This window comes from Phascolarctos cinereus, unplaced genomic scaffold (assembly GCF_003287225.1).
Source record: "Phascolarctos cinereus isolate Bilbo 61053 unplaced genomic scaffold, phaCin_HiC Scaffold_4;HRSCAF=312, whole genome shotgun sequence".
NCBI classification, from domain to species: domain Eukaryota; kingdom Metazoa; phylum Chordata; class Mammalia; order Diprotodontia; family Phascolarctidae; genus Phascolarctos; species Phascolarctos cinereus.
Window position 1 is genome coordinate 656,472,903 of NW_027555847.1, and position 19,470 is coordinate 656,492,372.

A 19,470-nucleotide genomic window follows, 5' to 3' on the forward strand; every position below is an offset into this window, starting at 1 on the left:
AAGTGTCTGAGGCCAGATTTGAATGCTGGTCTCAAGAGCTAGAGTTCTATCCACTAGTAAATTACATGTATCTACTCTGACTTCAGCTGTGTTATTACTAGCCAGTTTTACATATCTGTTTTAGGTATTTTTCTCCCTGGGGTGCAATACAACAAACATTGTTAAGTGCCTACTATGTATATAGCCCTGTGCTACAGATACAAAGACAAAAACAAAATCATCCCCATTCCCAAAAAACTTTCATGCTACTTAATGGAAATATATGAAGAAGTAAATGTGAGTGAATACGGAGTATATGCAAAATAATTTCAGGTGAATGGAGAGCAGGTAGCAACTGAGGGGAACAGGAAAGGCAGAAAAAAAGGTGGACCCCGGAGCTGATCTGTGGAGGTGAGTCAGGCACTCTGTCCAACTTACATCTGGAATTTTCTGAGTTCGTTTTGAATGTTATTTGTCCATCTCTTAATTTCAAACAAAAAGATTGAGCCTGTTGGGATTAGTACTCATGCTTGAAATTTTATATTTGATCTCATTTCTTTTGTCTTTCCTGGGTTTTGTGGGGAAATCCATTGAGACTGATGGTTTTTGCTACATAGTTTTTCTGTTAGCTTGCAGAAGTTTTTCATTACTTAAATTTTGAAGTTTGATGTGGATGTACCAGAATGAGTTGAATTTTAAGTTCCTTGTTGGGGGCTTTTGGGATTCTTCCTATTTACAGGGCAGTGCACAGTTTTGATAGTTTTAGGAAGTGTTCTTGAGTAATTTCTTACTGTGTATATTTCTCTTACTGTATCTTACAGTTTCTTTCTTTTTCAACGTGTTTGCCAGCACCAGTAATTCTGAGATTCTTTCCAAACCTGCAACTTTTTCCTCTATTGTTTTCAAATCTTTTTCCAGTTATCTTATTTCCTGAATTCATCTTTCCACTTCAACTGCATTACCTACTATTGTTTTGCTACCTCATTCTTTCTTTTTTTTGTGTGTATCTAATGAGATATTTAGGCCCTCTTTATGATTCTTTTTTAAACTTCTCATTCTGTGATTTCTTAGCTACATGCAGTGCTTTCTTTAATTCCTCTCATGATTTTGTTTTAGAAGTTGGAATATTTCTTGAATTCCATTAGCGGATCTGTTATGTGTTTGGACATCTCTTGGAATTTTCTTATCTTGTTTTTGATAAAACTTATAGAGATTTTCTTTTTATTCATTTTATTGTCTTTTTAGCCAGTTTAATTTCCTGATATATGTTTCTCTCTCCTCTCTCCTGTCCTTCTCCCTCTCCCCTTGTCTTTTTTTTTCCCCTTGGTGAGGCAATTTGGGGTCAAGTGACTTGCCCAGAGTCATACAGCTAGTGAGTGTTATGTGTCTGAGACTGGATTTGAACTCAGGTCCTCCTGACTCCAGAGCCAGTACTCTATCCACTGTGCCACCTAGCTGCTCTCTCTCTCTCTCCCCCTCCTTACTTTCCCCTCTCTCTCTCCCCCTCTCTCCAATTTTATTGCTTTTTGTTGTTTGTCCTGCTATTTCTGAGGAGGGCAGTAAGGCATCTGGCACTTTTCCCAACACCCACTGCATCATCTTCCTAGGATTGAAGCTTTTCTTTTTTTTTTCTTGGATTGAAGCTTTTCTGCAAATATATACTGGGCCTGTTGTATAGGACGTAGAGTGTCTAATCTCTGCTCTTGAGTAGCTGTACTCTACTTGAAAAGACAGGTATTGTGTCTCTGATTCAACATAAATGTATGGAAAATCAGGAGGGCCATAGATTCTTTGGATTGGAAGGTACCTCATAGATTAGATAGGATAGCAACCCTTCATGACAGGTGATTATCCAGCCATTGTCATCCTGATATCACTGCCTCACAGAGCAGCTTATTTCTTTGTGGGACAGCTTGAATCGTTACATATTCTTAAGCTGAGCAAGACTATGGCTGCTGGTCCTTATTCTTTCCCCTGGAACTACTTAGAATAAGGCAGATCCCTCTTCCACATAACAACCCTTTAGATATATAAAGATAGTTCTTGTGTTTCTTTACTGTATTTTCCATTCTAGGCTGATTTTGCCAGTTTCTTTAATATTACCAGACTTCTGCCTAGCCTGTCCTTCATCCTCTGGCCACTCTAGTTGATGTCTCTTTTAAAATGCGGCAAGGAGTTGTGAACATAATAGTCTGTATTTGTTTCAACCATTGCATGTCAGGGTGGGCCTGTTACCTTTTAGACACCCTAATTATTGTAGCTTTTTTGTCATGCAGTCATTTTTCAGTCATGTCTGACTCTTTGTTATCCCATTTGGGGTTTTCTTGCAACAATATTGGAGTGATTTGACATTTCCTTCTCTAACTTATTTTGCAAATGAGGAAACTGAGGCAAACAGTTAAGTGACTTGCCCAGGGTCACACAGCTAGAAAGTAGCTGAGGCCAGATTTAACTTATGAAGATGAGTCTTCCTGACTCCAAGCCTGGCATGCTATCCACTGAGCCACCAAGGTGCCTGTTACTATAGCTTAATGATATCTATTTTGGCAGTCATGCCACACTGTTACTTTATACTAGCCTGCTGCCCACTAAAGCCCTCAAATTTTTTTCTCTTTTTAAAATATTTTTTTAAAAATTCATTATTTATTAGCATTCTTTTCTTTTTTAATTTTGAGTTCCAAATTCTCTTCCTCCCCACCCATCCACTTAGAAGGCAAGCAATTTGATATCAATTATACCTGTGAAATTAGGCAAAACTGGTTTCCGTATTAGCCATATTTCTAAAAAAGGCAAGAAAAATAAAGAGAGAAAAATACATTTGAATTTGCACTCAGAGTTCATCAGTTCTCTCTCTGGAGGTGGATAGTATTATGAGTTCTTTTAAATTGTCTTGGACATTGTACTGATCAGAGTAGTCAAGTCTTTCACAGATGATCATCATTACAACATTGCTGTTGCTATGCATGATGACCTCCCAGTTCTTCTCACTTTACTTTGCATCAGTTCATATAGGTCTTACCGTGGGGTTTTTTTTGTTGTTGTTTGTTTGTTTGTTTTCTGAAACTACCCTCTCATCATTTCTTATAGCACAATAGTACTCCATCACAATTACATGCTACAACTTATTTGTCCATTCCCCAACTGACAAGCATCCCCTCCTTTTCCAATTCTTTGCCAACACAAAAAGAGCTGCTACAAGTATTTTTGTACACGTACCTCCTTTTCCTTTCTCTTTGATCTCTTTTGGGATACAGACCTAGTAGTGATATTTCTAGATCAAAGGGTCTGCACAGTTTTATAGCCCTTTAGGCCCCAAATCTTTTTCAGAGGAGCTGTCCTTTTAAAAGAATTTCCCCGCCTTATACTTGTGCATTTCATTTTTTTTTAACCATTTTCCTATAAATTGTGGCCAAATTAATTTTTTCAAAAGATTCCAATTGTCATTCCACTGTTCAGAAATCTCTGTCTACTCACCCCAAGCTCCCTAGATGGGCATTCCAGGGCCTCTGTTTTTGGCTGCACAGAGCACTCCTGTGGTGTATACGTAAAGAATTCTGGCTCTGGCTCTGGCTCAAACTTGATCTCATATCCTTGCTCTGCCACTTAATCTCAGGCAAGTCGCTTACCTTGTGGGGAGCCTCCGTTTCCCACAACTCTAAAATGAAGGAGGCAGAATAAATGACCTAAAAGGTGCCATATAGCTCTAAGTCTTTGAGCTTATGAATTTTGAGTCTTCCTATTCCCCTACGCGAGCCTTTTGTTATGGCCAAACTGGTATCTTCATTATTCCCCAGACCTATTAGGGTACATAGGTGGGATAGTAGAACAGAAAGCTGGACTTAGAGTCAAGAAGGCCTGAGTTTAAATCCTGACTCAGATACTTAACTAACTTTATGACTCCGGACAAGTTATTTAACCTTTGCCTGCCCCAGTTTCCTCATCTGTAAAAGAGGAGGTTGGACTCTTTGACCGCTAAGGCCCTTTCCAGCTTTAAGCCTCTGGTCCCATGACTGTGGGCTTAGATGTAATAGGCAAGGCTCACTGTTGAACATTGTCATAATCAACATTCGTCCCTGGTCACAAGAATCTTTGATCCTTGATTTGAGTCCAAACACAACATGTGGTACATGGTCTCTCACACCAACAGTAACCATATAATATAGGGATTCTTAATCTTTTTTGTGTCATGAACCCCTTTGGTAGTCTGATGAAACCTGTGGACATCTTCCCAAAATAAGGGTTTTTAAATGCATAAGATACAAAGGATTTCAAAAGAAACCGATTATATTGAAATAGTTTTAAAATATATTTTTAAAAATAAACCATTTGTGGACCCCAGATTAAGAGCGCCTGATCTAAAGCTTTGACAACAGTAAGATCCTAAAGGATCCTGTGGTCTCTAGAATTCCGCATGGGGAGGGTTATAACCCAAGCCTGGGTGAATCTTAAGCCTGAACTGTTCTTCTACTTCTTTCTCTTCCTTCAGCTCAGTGTGATTCTAAGGCTCCCATCCACCTCCAGAGGAAAGCCTAGGAGGCCAGGGAGGCAACCAAGCTTCTACAGAGTAGCTACCAGGTGAGCTCTTTTTAAAATTCCTGTGCCACTTTGGCTTCAATGTGACCTTGCTTCCTTCTCTTAGCATCAAGCTTCTTTGTCCGAGAGCTCTTCAGTCAGAGACTTGAATCCAGTTCTGTCTCTCAGAAAACTGGGCTAATCCTGGGGATGAGGACTTCCATATAGAATTAGCCTTGGTTCCTTTTGTACCTTCCCTTGCACATATAATAAATTTGAAAAATAAGCCTTAGGGCCACCTCTCAGAGCTATTTGAGTGGCAAAGGATACTTTTAAACTAATACATGTCTGATTCCCCTCTCTCCCTTTGCTCTCTTAAGAAACAGCTTTTAAACTTTCTTGAAGTTGAAGGCTGTGGCTAAAAATTCCACTGGGAGAAATAGAATGTTTTGGATTCTGCTTAGAGGGAAATTATAGAGAGAGATGATTCTGAAAATGTGGTTTTCCTGGGTCTGGGCTCTGGTGGGTTTCAAAGCTAACCTCTTTATTTTCCTGCTTTGTGAATCAAGTGGGATCTGTTGTGTTTGGACTCAAATCAAGGCTCAAAGATTCTTAATCACATCAGAACTTAAAATCAGGGCATTGTTGCTTCCTAAGCCCAGGTAAATATCAGAAAATACCTAAGTATCCCCAAAATCATAGAACTTAAAAGCTGAGAGGAGCCTCAAAGGCCACATAGTCCAACCCATATTTGACTGAAACCCCTCTCCAATATCCCTAAGAAGTGATTGCCCAATCTCTATTCAAAGACTTCCAGTGAGAACTACATCCCAAGGAACACATTCCCCTTTAGGATAGCTAATTCTTAGGCGTGGTATTTTATTGTTGTTTTACCAGACTTCTGTCAGCCAGTCATTTATTAGGTGCCTATTATGCACCAGGCACAAGGGATACGAAAAAAGGGAAAAGACTGTCCCTGTTTCCAGGGAACTTACAGGCTAATGGCGGAAACAACATGCAAATAAATGTGTGCAGATATTAGGTCTCTACTAAGCCTATCTTTCCTTACTCTGAACCCTTTGAAATTCTTTCTCCAGAATTGCTATCATGAACTCTGAAGGAAGGAGTGGCACTATGGAGGAGAGGCTAAGGTTCGTTTTTTTCCTAACTCAACAGCCAGTTACATTTTGTGGCCAGAATCAGATCTTGATTGGCATTTTCTCTTGTCTCATTCTGCCTTTGAAGGGTGAAATTATTTAAGTCAAGTCACAGATTTATCTACTGCTCTATTTTTGGCAGTGAAGACCCTGTAGATGTCTGGATAGATGACATTCCTCTTTCCTTGTGCCATAATCACCAATTACCTGATACTAGTCCTCCAGGGAACAAAATTGTAAGGCCCTGTCTGGACCACATGTAGGATTTCCTTGGACCTCCTGAAGTCACAGTCTCCCTGCACCATTGTTCTTCTCTTTCCATTTGCCCCCTGCAAGGGTTAGGATTGACCTTAGGACAGTTCATTATGTCCTAAGGACAAACCTTCAGGCCCCCATTTCCTTTTCCACAAGCAGGATTTTCAGCATCTAGCTAAACCTAATGTAATCATATATAGACCTGAGGGGAAAGGGATCCCGAAAGGTAAGTGAATGAGAACTTTTCTTTCAGTCCTTGAACTTGCATTTTCTGAGCATCTGCTATTTGCTTTGCTGTGCACTGCTCACTAGTGTTGGCTCTCTAGTCAGAGAAGGAAGGAAGGGCCATTTACTTTTGAGAAAAGATGTAATCTCTTAATCCCCACAGAGTAGAAGCTGTTGCTTATTCAAACCCTGTAAGAGATCCCACAGAATTTAATCCTTTATTTGCTCTGACATCCTGAGTCTATTTGGAACTAAGTAGAATCCAGCAGTTGGTGTTGCTGAGTCCAGAATCACAGAGCAAGACTTAGGTGCTCCAAGGCCATCTTGTCCAGGAATCTCTTTCACAATGTCCATGACAGATGATAATCCAGCCTTTGCCTGACAGCCCATTGCACTTTTGGAGAATCCTAATTATTAGGAACTTCTTCCTTATATCAAACCGAAAACTGCCTTTCCATAACTCTTTCTCTTTGCTCCTAGTTCTACTGTCTGGGGTCAAACAGAACAAATCTTAGTGATCTTTTGCATTCCTCATTCTTTCAGCTAGTTTGTATTTGCCATGTCCTGAACAGGCCCTTCACAATCCTAGTAACCGTTCTTGGGATACTGGGATATAAATGCTTGTCTAATCAGTCAATCAGTCAATGCACTTCATAAATGTTGTGCCTCAAATAGAACATGGTACTTCAGATGTGTAATGTGATGATGGCAGACTACAGTGGCACCTTAACACTCAGCCTTCCCTTGCCCAGTTAGGAACTCAAGCTTCCTGAGATAAGGCCGTGTTTATTCATTTTTGTCCTTGCATACCTGACACTAGTAAAATCACAGGTCCTTTCTGAGCTGCTGTATCCCCTTCTTATGCCTAAGATGGTACCTTACACGTCAGGCATAGGATATAAATCTCTCTTGAATTAGTAGCTAATAAAATCCTAACAGTTATGTAGCATTTTAAAGTTTGCAAAACACTTTACAAATGTTATCTCATTTGATCCTTACCATAACTCTGAGAGGGAAGGGCTGTTATCCCCATTTTACAGATGGAGGCTCAGAGAGGTTAAGTGAATTACCCAGGGTCACACATCTAGTAAGTGGCTGACGTGGAAATTGGGATTTGAACTCAGGTCTGTCTGACTCCAAGTCCAGTTCCCATACCCACTGTGTCAACCTAGCTGTCCAATTCAATCGAATATCACACTGTTGATGCATATCAAACTTGAAATTCCACTAAAACTCCTAGATCTCTTTCAGGCCAAGTGGCATCTTGATCTAATCCTCCATAGGTGTTCCCTGTGCTAGTGACATCATGGCTCCAAACTGAAAAGAAGAAAGGTCCGCAGAATGTGCTGGGCCACTGCTTTGTTACTAAATGCTTACAGACTCTCCTCTAATAATACATGCTCAAGTTGTGCCAGGAATAGAAGCCAAGGTCAATGCTCTGGAGGTGGCAAGCTTCACCTTTTTCCATATTTCCTTTTTTTTTTTTAATGGGGCAGTAATTGCCCTTCTCTGGCCTTCTTTGTTCCCTGGCACAAGGAGGTACTCAGTGGATGCTCCCTGGATTCATCAAGAGCTGTCAGGTGCTCCGTGACTTACCTTGGCTTTTAGTTCCCTTTTAGCAGTTTGTGTTCAGTCCAAAGGTCATTCTCTTTAGGAGGAAAAATAGAACCCATATAAGAGTTGAGTACTTCTTCTTTCTCTCTACTGTCCATCATCCCTTTGAGCCTCTTTTCTAGAATATAGCATTTTTTCCAAAAAGCCCTCTTTGGGGGCCGTAGCACTCACCATTAATTTCAGCTCATTCTGAGCTTTAGAGTCCCTGACAGTATTCTTACAGGACCATAGTACACTCTCATACTCATCTTCAATTACCTGCCCTTGCTTCTACTTACTGTATATGTCTTTTTAAAAAAATTTATTTTGGTCGGTGAGTTCCTTCTGTGCATCCACAGTGTTCTCTTCAGACAACACCTCAATTTTTTTCCTAATTGGAATAGTTTCTCATTGTGAAACAATGCCTTGATAACATGTCCAGGTTAATAAGTCTGCTAATTCCAGCACACTTTTCTGTCCCTTTCTGGAATAGCCATTTTCTTATCCTGTTTCCATAGATCTTCTTTGTTTTTAGTTACCCACAGTGTATTTAGGAATCCATTTTTTCAAATCATTTATTATGTCTTAGATTTAGGAAAGTCATTAGGGCTGTCTTAAGAACTACAATCTTGTCACTTTGAAGATATTTTCTTAGAGCTACATAGTACTAGGTCCCTTAGTACTAGGAGGCTAGAAATTGCCAAACCATGTGGATCTGTTTGGCAAGTTGCTTTTTATCCCTGATGGATTGACTTGTCATTCCATTTACATTGACTCTTCCCTACCTGCATCAGATACAGAAGGAAAACCTTTTGAAGTCTTTTCCTTGTCCCTAGAGTTGGCCATTAGGCTTTCATCTTGATCCCCACACTTTTGAACAAATTGTTCCTTTGACAACAACCCCTAAACATTATCTTTGCTAAGTATAGTATTTCAACATTTTATCTCTTAACTTCTGTTTTAGACTCTTTTCCCTCACTTAAATGTGAATTTAATTTCTTTGTTCACCCATGGGAACTTCCTAAAAGAATTTCCATCTGGTAGGCTTTTTGGACACAGGGCTCCAGCTGCCTTTTTCCTTTTCTAACTGCCTCCTTTCAAGTAAGGGCAGGATGTGAAAAACTCATTTGTAAGCTGGAAAGTTATAGATTCCCTGGGAGGGTACACAGTTCTTGTTCCATCAGAAAATAGGGATGGCACTTAGTTACTTCTGCAGATCTGAATTCTTTCTTTATGTAGTGTCTTCCAATCTTCCCCCAAAACATAAAGCTTGGGCATCTTGAACATAATTCAGTAAATATTTTCTAAGCCTCTACCATGTGCTAGGCACTAGAGTACTTTGTCCTCACTTTTATATTGTCTTTTTTGCTTAGAATGTAGAGGGGAGGATAGATTTCAGTCTCAAGACTTAGGATCAAAGCTATCTGTTAGCAAAGCTCTCTGTTCCTTGGGCCAGATTGGGGCATATCCATGTGAGCTAGAGTCAAGGCTATAAGCAGCTCAGGTGACTTTACTAAACTCTAAGCTATACAGTGATTTCATCATAAATTTGTAACAAATATGTGTAACATTCTTTTTTTCTATTTGTTTTTGCCTATTCTGACCTTGGAAGAATTTTTATCTATTCTTGCCTTATTTTGTAAAAACATTCCCATATCTCTCTAGTTTATAATAGTGTTGACTTGTAGTTTTTGTGATTATTAATTCATGAAACTACCTGGTATATTATTGGCTCATGATTTTTTATCTTATATGTGAACAAGTTCAATTTAATGAAGATTATTTAAACACCTGTTATGGGGTATCATGCTAGGCCAAGGGACACAAAGATAGATAGGAGAAAATGGAGGAGGAGGAGGAGTAACTGAAATACATCTTAGAGCAGTGGTGGCATTCTTAAATAAAAACAGATCATGTTAACTTGGAAAACCTCAAATTAAAATTTATCTGTTGTATTCATATTTATTTTGTTAAACATTTCTTAATTCCATTTTAATGTAGTTTGAGCCTTACCTTAAAGTGGCTGAGAGTTTAACACCTCTGACTTAGAGTATTATTCAATACAAATGAAAAATCCAATAGAGAGGCATGAGAGATCCAAGGAGGGAGGAAGTAGTTCTAAGTGGAAGAGTTAGGAAATACTCCATGGAAGAGGAATCATCAGAGCCAGAAGATTTCATTGGGCAGAAACTGTTCCAGGCATGGCATGGGGAATGACATGCAAATATACAGAGGCCAGAAAGGAGAGACTAAGATCAGGAAGCAGCAGGTGGCCTAATTTGGAGTACCATGACAAGACCAATGAAAGTAAATTGGGGGGCCTTGAATACCAGACTGATACGGTGATGGGTGTAAGCGCTTTCAGTGTACAGAGCACTGCTAGGCACCAAAAGAGACAAAATTTGGATAAGACTTGGTCGTTGTCCTCAAGGAGCTAATTTATGTTAAAATAAAAACAGAGAGCCATAATATACAATATTGTGTACTTAATGCATTAGAGATGTACAAAGTAAAATACAGCGTGAGGTTTTATGAGAAATGTAACAAGAAATTAAGGAAAGCTTGCTGGAGGAGGTAGCATTTCAGTTGGGTTCTAAAAGATTCGATAAAGAGCTCAGAAGGTAAAGATGGAGGGAGGGCAGTGCTCACTTCCATTGGTCTCATGCTTCCTCTCCCATTGGGCAGCCCACATTTTTTCTCAGGACTTTATGCCACATTAGACTTTAGAGAAAATTCTTCTCTGTGTAGCTTCCATTGAGATCCAGCCTGATTTCACTTCTGACCTGGATGGCTGCTCTGCTCCTTCCCTCTCCACCCTGGCTCCAAAATCTTGTGTTCTGCCTCAAATCGTTATTTTATTTAATTACATTAGCACTGTACATAAGAAAATAATTTTAAAAGATTGTACTGCAAGTCTCACATTGAATTTTTTGTTTAAAGAATTCTACCACTGCCAAATGTCTGAGAACCACTGGTATAGAGAATAAAGTCTCTTTAGCATGACATTTGAGACTCCTTATTTTGTGCTCACCCTCCCCACCCCACCCCACCCCACCCCCAGCTTACTTCTCCAGTCATTGCCTCCCTACTCAATAAGTTCCAGTGGCTCCCTAATAACTCCAGGATCAAATATAAAGCCCTCTGCTTGGCATTTAAAGCCCTTCCACAACCTGGCATCTCCCTTTCTTTTCAGTGTTCTTATACCTTACTCCCCTCTATACCCTCTGTGATCCAGCTGCTTTGGCCTTCTTGCTACTCTTCAAATGTGGCATTCCATCAACCCTTTGCTGACTGTCCCTAGTACCTGGAATGCCCTCCCTTTCAACCTGGTTTCCTTCAAGACTCAGCTCGATTCCTACCTTCTGTGGGAAACCTTTTCCAGTCTCCCTCAAAGCTAGAGCCTTCTCTCTGAGATTGCCTTATATTTACACTGTATATATCCTGTTGGCACATAGTTGTTTTCATGTTGTCTTCCCCATTAGACTGGGAGCTCTTTGAGGGCAGGGACTATCTTTTACTTTTTCTTTGTATCCCCGGTGCTTAGCACAGTGCCTGGCACACAGTAAGCACTTATTGAGTTCTGTTGACTGACTGACTACTCAACCTGAAATGTTCACTCGAGTCCCACTGGTGCATTATTATTCCACATGCATCTGGGTGCCTCCAACATGAAAAAGTAATGTTTACAGTCAGTCACACCTTCAGTTAGTAAAATACATAATCTGTCACACACAGAGTTGGCATTCATGATGATTTGACAACAACATGACCTAAAAGACCCAGGAGTCCTGTTTGGGAGGGTGGTGGAATCCTGGCATGAGGTATCAGGGAACCTCTGGGCAGATGTTTCTCAATCATGACTGCTTTTTTCCCCCCCTCAGCTCTGCCTGCCCTCCAGGTTCCTGTACATCTTCTGAGGGGACCCCGGGAGATCAGGTAATGGCAGCTGAGCTCCTGCCAGCCTGGTCCCAGGTGAGCCTTTCTACCAGAGATTCCAAGATCACTGGGTGCATAGTGACCTGTCATTTCCTACCTGTGGAAGGACCTTGTTTGTCCAGTAGCTATTCCTAACAGGCACCTTATCCCTAATTTTCATCCAGGGATGAAAGGAACATATGGTCTGCTCCCTGGTTCCCTTCAGACCCCATTTCCCACCTTTTTCTTTCGTTTTTTGCCCCCCACATTTTCCCCCTCCCATTCCATTCCCCTCAGCTGCACAGGAACTAGGAGTGAAGGTCTAGTCCTACCTAAAATGGGAGTTGCTGCTCTGCAGCATTTCCCATAAATGATCAGCCTTACTTTGAAGACCTCCAGGGACAGGGAACTCCCTACCTACTCAGGTAGCCCCTTCCATTTGTGGTTCTCTATAGTTGTATTGTGCTGAGAAATTTCTCCCTCTAATGCCATTGGTTGCAGTTCTGTCCTCCATAGCCACTGATCTTGTAGACCCATTCCTCTTCTTTTTATTTATTCAGTGATCTGCCATTACTTCCACCTTTTCATTTGTGCAGAGAACCTGTACCCCCCATGGGAGATCACGTCCATCTCTGTAGCCTTCTCTGTGCTTCTATTCAGATGTATGTGTTCTGTACCCAGTAGGGTGCAGCCATGGAAGGGTCCCAGCCCTGACAGAGACCTCCAGAGCGTGGCTGACTCATAGCACTTCTCTCCATCCTTTGTGCCAGGTCTGTGATCTCCACTAGAAACTTGTCATCCTTTTCTTCTCCCTGTGTTCTCCCACGGCTCTTATTGCCTTTGTCCTTATTCACATGATCTTCACCACCTACCCAGGGGGATTTTCACACAGCTGGGCATCTTTCTGACTCGGCCAACCGTTTTATCCACTTTATTCTTTCTGAACATGTTGTTCCCATCCACTGTTGTATTCAAGTCATGAGTCACACCCCATCGAGATCATATGTACCTGTTTAAATCATAGTCTAATTCACTTTGTTCATTCTCCATCCTGTGATCATTGGCATGAGATCACCTTTAACTACTAGTCCCATTTCTGTGCCTCTTCCCTCTTTTTTTCGCTGCTCTGGGTTTTTGGACACCTCCCTGCAGTTCTTTTCTCTTAATTATACCTGCTGCACCCTATAGTATCTGGTTTAGCTGTATCTGGGTAATCTTATCCAGACTCATAATTTTTTGTTTTAAAATTATTATAAACTTAATAAGTATCAGGAAAGATAAACATAAAATAAGAGCCCTTACCTAAAACTATTAGGAAATTTAAATCAAATTAAGACAACAACCAAACATTCTTTTGTTCTAGTCCCCTTTCTAAGACTTTCTGAAGTGTTACTACCTTAGGCTTTTTTCCTTTTTCTTTTTTTTTCTTTTCTTTTTTTTTTAAATGCAGAGCTGTAGTCAGTGTGTGTGGAGCTGTGACTCTGCTGTTCTTGCTTTACATCACTTCACATGTGTCTTTCCTCTTTTTCTCTTATTTGTATTTGTCCTTTTTTATGGTACCATGGTATTGCTCTGAAAGCTTTGGGGCTTGGGGCCTATTGTTTCAGCTGGGGGAAAATTCAATGTGGAAATTCTCCATTGATGGAGATTGACTTTTTTAAGTCCTAGAGAATTACTTTAGAAACCTAGAGGTTATATTCTTTGCCCATAGTCATAGCTAGTATTGTTCAGGCTCAAGACTTAATTACCAGGCTTTCTGATTCCCAAGACCAGTCTTTTGTACTCTGTGCCATGATGCTCCAATATTACATTAGTCCACCATAATTTATTGAGCCATTTTCCATGGATATATAAGTTGTTTTTAATCTTCTACTATTGCAAATATAGCAAGCTAATAATTTTACATAAATATGAACTTTTTATGAAACAGGAGGTCTTTTTTTCCTGGCAGGGAATTGCTGGGTCGGAAAATAAGATTAATTTTGTGACCCTTTTGCACATTGCCAGATTATTTTTATAAAGTGTTTGTAACAGTTTATAGTCCCACCAAGATTCTATTAGAGTTTCTGCCAATATTACCTTTTTTTTTGCCATTTTAATAGGTAAAAAGTATCTTAAGGTTGGTTATTAGGATAACTGATTTTTTTTTCATGTGGTCATTAACAGTTTGTATTTTCTCCTTTGAAAATCATCTGTTCATGTCCTTGGCCCATTGATTCATAGGAAGTTAGAGGTTCACAGGTTTTAGAATTTGGTAGGATCTTATATAGATCATAGTATTATAGGTAGAGAGTTTTTTTAAATAGCTTCTGAATATCAGACCTTTATCTGACACCTTTAAAGCAAATATTTTTCTCAATCATTTTCTTTCTTTTAATTTTAGAGGCATTGCTGTTTGTTGCACAAAATCCTTTTATCCATGTGTAGCACAGGCGTAGACATAGACCCACCCACACCAGCAATTTAGTTTGTGATGGGGTTTGGAAGTGGTAACTCTTATACCTAAAATATTTACCAGATGATAATACAAAAGCAATCATCATAACTTCACGGCAAAATTGAGGAAAAGCTTATCTTTCATTTCCCCCTCTCAAACTAGAAAGGGCAATAAAGGGCCACCAAACACCCCAGGAGATGTACCATTTCTTTAGATGGTGGTAGAGAGCAACAAGGCCAAGCCAGCTCCCAGCAGGTAAACCCAAGAAAGAGCTGTGTCAGTGGAAAGCTTTTCTGTGCCTTCATCCAGCCCTCTTGTGGTCCCTCCTGCACTTGGTCAGCTTTCTCTCCTGTTTCTTCTCTGATTACTTATAGCTCTCAGTGCTTCCAATCAGAGCCTCCTGGTAGTCAGTGACTGTTCTTTACCTTATGAGGTAAAAGTGGTTTTCTTTCAGGTATGAATCTAATATATCTATATATAATCTTTCCAAAGTCTCTTAACAGTTACTTGATTTAATGTTTCTGAGTTACAAACTTCAGAACTAAAAAAAAAAAAATCACATGCGCATGAATCAGTGAACCACACTGCCCTGCAGCCATCATTCCTGCAGTCATTACTCTGCCTTCAAACAGGTCTTCTCAGTACATTCATGTGAGGGATGGTTGTCTATTTCATCCTGACAATATTATGTGTCTCTTCTCAACATTCTATCTAAAAGATTGTGTTTCACAAATTGATTTTACTGGTTTTCCTTGCACAAAAATATTTTGGCCCCTTTAAACTGCTAAACTGTTTACATATTAAAAGTTACACTTGAATTATCAGATCCATCATTTTGTCTCCAATAATTTTATCCATATGTTTGATAATGTTCTTCCCCACCACTGTCAGATAAAATACAGGTTTTTTTTGTCTTTTTTTCTTCTTTCTTATTGTTTAGTCTGTTTACATCTAGCTTTTTGGTTGTTAGGCATGTCTTTTCACTTCAGTTATTCTGTCCAAAGATTACATACCCATCATTAGTCTCACCTATTATTGACTTTGTCATATATGCTATATGGTAATGTCTTTAATGTGGACTTCCCCTTTATGAAAGAAGTTTTGCTTTTGGATCACCTTGTTCCCTTTTTTCCTTCTTGTTTCTCCTTGCCTTTACTTTTTCCCCCCTTCTGTGTTCTGAAATATTTAGTAATTTAACCAGCACTGCATTTTGTAGGCCCTCACATTTTGTTACCAACTAGTTTGTCATGATTAGAAAAGTGTGAATTAGTTTTAAATGTTCATCTTTTTTACTTAAAGAAGACAACTTTTGTTCTGGAGTTTCCTTGAAGTTCATGTATCTTTCTATAAACTTTTCAAAATCAAAATACTTCTCAGATGTCCATTTCTTGGCCTTAATACAACAGACTTTACATTTCAAATAGAATTTTTCTGGGTAGATAATTCGTGTCCCTGTAATAAAATTTTGTGTGTATTATAATCCCATTTCTACTGCATCCCCTTATATTTATTGAAAGGTCTCCATGATCCTCACTTGGTTAAGTAATTTTTTATGTTTCTGACACCCCTGAAGTATTTTTTTCCTTATAGGGGTTTAATTATAATGTCTTAAATCCTGGGTCTTTGCCAGTTGGAGTCTTGTGGATTCTTCCTTTTTTGTATTTTGTATTTTTTTCCTCTACTTCTACAAAGAATTTTTGGATAATTTTCTGGAGTATTGCATTTATGTTATTTTACTTTCTAAATTTTATGCGATATCAGTATTCTTCAAATTGCTACATCTTTACCCAACTTCTATGGCTGTCTTTTAAATCTGAATGTTTTCGTGTTCTTTGGATAATTTGAATGTTTTCCGAGCCTGTATTTTCAGTGCATCTCTTGTTACCTGTAATTAATTTTCTGTAGTAATAAGTCTATTATTGGTTCTTTCTGTGAGAAGGTGGCGGAGAGGGGAATGTTAATATATTCTCCATGTTGATGGTGTAATTCATTATTTTCTTCCCATCTTTTATCTCTAGCTTAAGTTCTTCCAGGATTTTTTTTTTACTTCAAGATTTTTTATTTGGTCTTGTGAACTACTCAGCATTAATTCTTGCTTAATTTTTAAAAAATATATAGTTTATCTTTTTGAAGACATTTCTTCATATTCCATTTTTTCTTTTTTCACTTGCATCACTTCTGGTACATTAGCTTTAATCAACAAACACAAACATTTGGATTGTACGTGAAATTGCAGATCTCTTACATACAGCTTATTTCTTTCGGTAGTACCAATATTGCCTTGCTTGTCTATTTCCCCTCCAGGAGACCCTCTCTGGTCTCCTATCTATTTTTAAAATGTGTCATTGGAGTGCTTTTCTTTCTTCTCTTGCTTTTTTTGGCATCACTTTCACTATACCCCCAACCCTCTTCATCCCCCGCCCCATAAAAGTCCTCCCTTATAACAAAAGTATAGCTATGCAAAACACATTTGTGTTGTAATGGTTGTGTCTAGAAATCTTTGTGTCACTTATTACCTATGGTCTATTACCTCTCCACCCAGAAGTGGAGAGCTTCATCATAGGGCTGACAGAGTAATGCATTGGTCACTGATTGATCAGAGTTCTTAAGTCCTTCACAACTGTTTTTACAGTATTCAGGTTGTTGTCTAAATTGTTCTGGTTTTGCTCACTTCAGTCTGCATCAATACAGGTCTTCCCAGGTTTCTCTGAACCCATCCCTTTCATCTTTTTGTACAGTGCAGATGTAAAATATGAAGTCCTTTATGTTCATATAGCATATGTTGTACAGCCATTCTTTTATTTGATGGACACCCACTTTGTTTCCAGTTCTTTTCTTCCTTTTCTTTTTATAATTAATATTTTTCCAATTATACATAAAAAACAATTTTTAACATTCTTTTTTAAAATTTTGAGCTCTAAATTCTCTCCCTTCCTGCCTCCCATCTATTCTCCCTCTCTGAAATGGCAAGCAGTTTTATGTAGACTATACATGTGCAGTCAAGCAAAACATATTTCTGTATTAGCCGTGTTGCAAAAGAAAACAGACCAAAAAAAACAAGAAAAATAAAGTTTAAAACGTATGTTTCTGTCTGCATTCGGAATCCATCAGTTTTTTCTCTGGAGTAGATAGCATTTTTCATTATAAAATCCTTTGGAATTGTCTGGATCATTGTATTGCTGAGAATAGCTAAATCATTCACAGTTGATTATCATACAATATTGCTGTTACTGTGCACACTGTTCTGGTTCTCACTACACTTTGCATCAGTTCATGTAAGTCTTTCCAGGTTTTTCTGAAAGCATTCTGCTCATCATTCCTTATAGCAAAATAGTATTCCATCACAATCACATACTGCAGTTTGTTCAGCCATTCCCCAGTTGATAGCCATCCTCACAATTTCCAATTCTTAGCTACCGCAAGAGCTGCCATAAATATTTTTGTACATGTTGGCCCTTTTCCTTTTTCATTGATCTCTTTGGGATACAGACCTACTAGTGATATTGCTGGGTTAAAGAGTATTCACAGTTTTATAGCCCCTTGGGCATAGTTCCAAATTGCTTTCCATAATAGTTGGGTCAGTTCACAACTCTATCAACAATGCATAAATGTCCCAGTTTTTCCATATCCCCTCCCAACATTTAACTATAGATAGCTTTGACCTCTTCTGAAAACTGCCTCTGCATATCCTTTGATCATTTGTCATTTGGGGAATTATTCATATTCTTATAGATTTGACTCGGTTCTCTATATGTATTTGAGAATATCAGAGAAACTTGCTATAAAAAATGTTTTTCCCAGTTTTCTGCTTTCCTTCTAATTTTGGTTGCATTGGATATGTAACAAAAGTATCCATTTTACTTCCTGTAATGCTCTCTGTCTCCTGCTTAGTCATAAATTCTTCCCTTTATTCAGATATTCCATGCTCCCCTAATTTGCTCATGATATCTCCCTTTATATATAAATCATGTACCCATTTTGATCTTGTCCTGGTAATATATATGGTATCCCAGCAGTTTTTGTCACATAGTGAATTCTTGTCCCAAATTCTTAGATATTTGTGTTTATCAAACACTAGATTACTATAGTCATTTACTGCTGTGTATTGTATACCTAATCTATTCCACTGCTCCACATTTTTTTAAAAAATTTATTCCTGGGCAGCTAGGTGGCGCAGTGGATAGAGCACCAGCCCTGGAGTCAGGAGGACCTCGGTTCAAATCCAGTGTCAGACACATACTACTTCCTAGCTGTGTGACTCTGGGCAAGTCACTGAACCCCAATTGCCTCACTAAAAAAAAAAATTTCCTTGATATTCTTGACATTTTGTTCTTCCGGATGTTCTGTTACAATTTTTTTCTAGCTCTATAAAATAATTTTTTGGTAATTTGATTGGCATGGCACTGAATAAGTAAATGAATTTAATCAAATTCTTTTCTTATAAAAAGCACTGCTACAGATATTTTTGTACTTCTTAATTATTACCTTCTGTCTCTGAGCTCTTTGGGGAATATTCCTAGTAGTGGTAATAGCTTGGTCAAAGGCTATGTGCAGTTTAGTGACTTTTTGAACGTAGTTCAGAATTGCTTCCCAAAATGATTGAACCAATTCACAACTCCAGCAGCAGCATGTTAGTGTTTCTGCCTTCTCACAGGCCCTCCAACTGTTCCACAGTATTTTTAAACTGTATAAATACTTTCCTTAATATTTCTCATTTATTTAGGTTGCTTTTTAGTTCTCTTCTATCTTCTATTGTGGCCCAGAAAGTCCAGTCCCATTTTGATAACACAATCTTATCTAGCTGTTCACCTTTCAGATCTTACTTTTCTCTTCTAAAGCCCCTGGTGAAGGGACTGGAGATCACATCATAGGAGATTTGTCTGAGGAAACTGAGGATGTTTAGCCTGGATAAAAATAAACAAACATATGAGGGCATGGGGTTAGAGGGAGAATGATGCCTGTCTTTAGATGTTTGAAGAGCTGTCATGTAGAAGACAAGTTAAAGTTGCAGAGAGGCAGATTTATGCTTGTTGTAAAGGAAAGATTGCCTAACAAAGAGTTGTCTAAATCTGGAATGGCCTGCCTTGGAAGGTAGTATGTTCCCCTCAGGTAACTCTTTGGGTAAAAGCTAGATTTTATTGTAGAGAGGATTCTTGACAAGTAGATGTTGAAAAGAGATGGTTTCTGAGGACCTTTCCAACTCTGAAATTCTGTAATTTGGCAGCATTGTGAAAATATGTCTGTCCTCTGCCTCCAGATCATTTGGTGTCTGACCGGAATTTTGTAATCCTTGTGATTCCTTCCCTCCATCTATCCATTCATTTGCTTGTTCTTTCTAAATTAGAATCCCTTCATCAGACAGTCATGTATCAAGTATTAAGTGCCTATGTGCCAGTG

General features: G+C 38.8%; 1 protein-coding gene across 1 annotated transcript in view; it reads left to right on the forward strand.

The window, feature by feature from the left end:
- Positions 1 to 19,470, forward strand: part of LOC110214268 (uncharacterized) — a 71,519-nt gene that overhangs the window by 5,731 nt on the left and 46,318 nt on the right. Inside the window, 4 exon segments of the mRNA XM_078153882.1 lie at positions 313 to 390; positions 4,466 to 4,554; positions 5,589 to 5,642; positions 11,603 to 11,693. Of these exon segments, the coding sequence (XP_078010008.1) occupies positions 5,599 to 5,642; positions 11,603 to 11,693 (135 nt within the window). The 5' untranslated portion in view covers positions 313 to 390; positions 4,466 to 4,554; positions 5,589 to 5,598.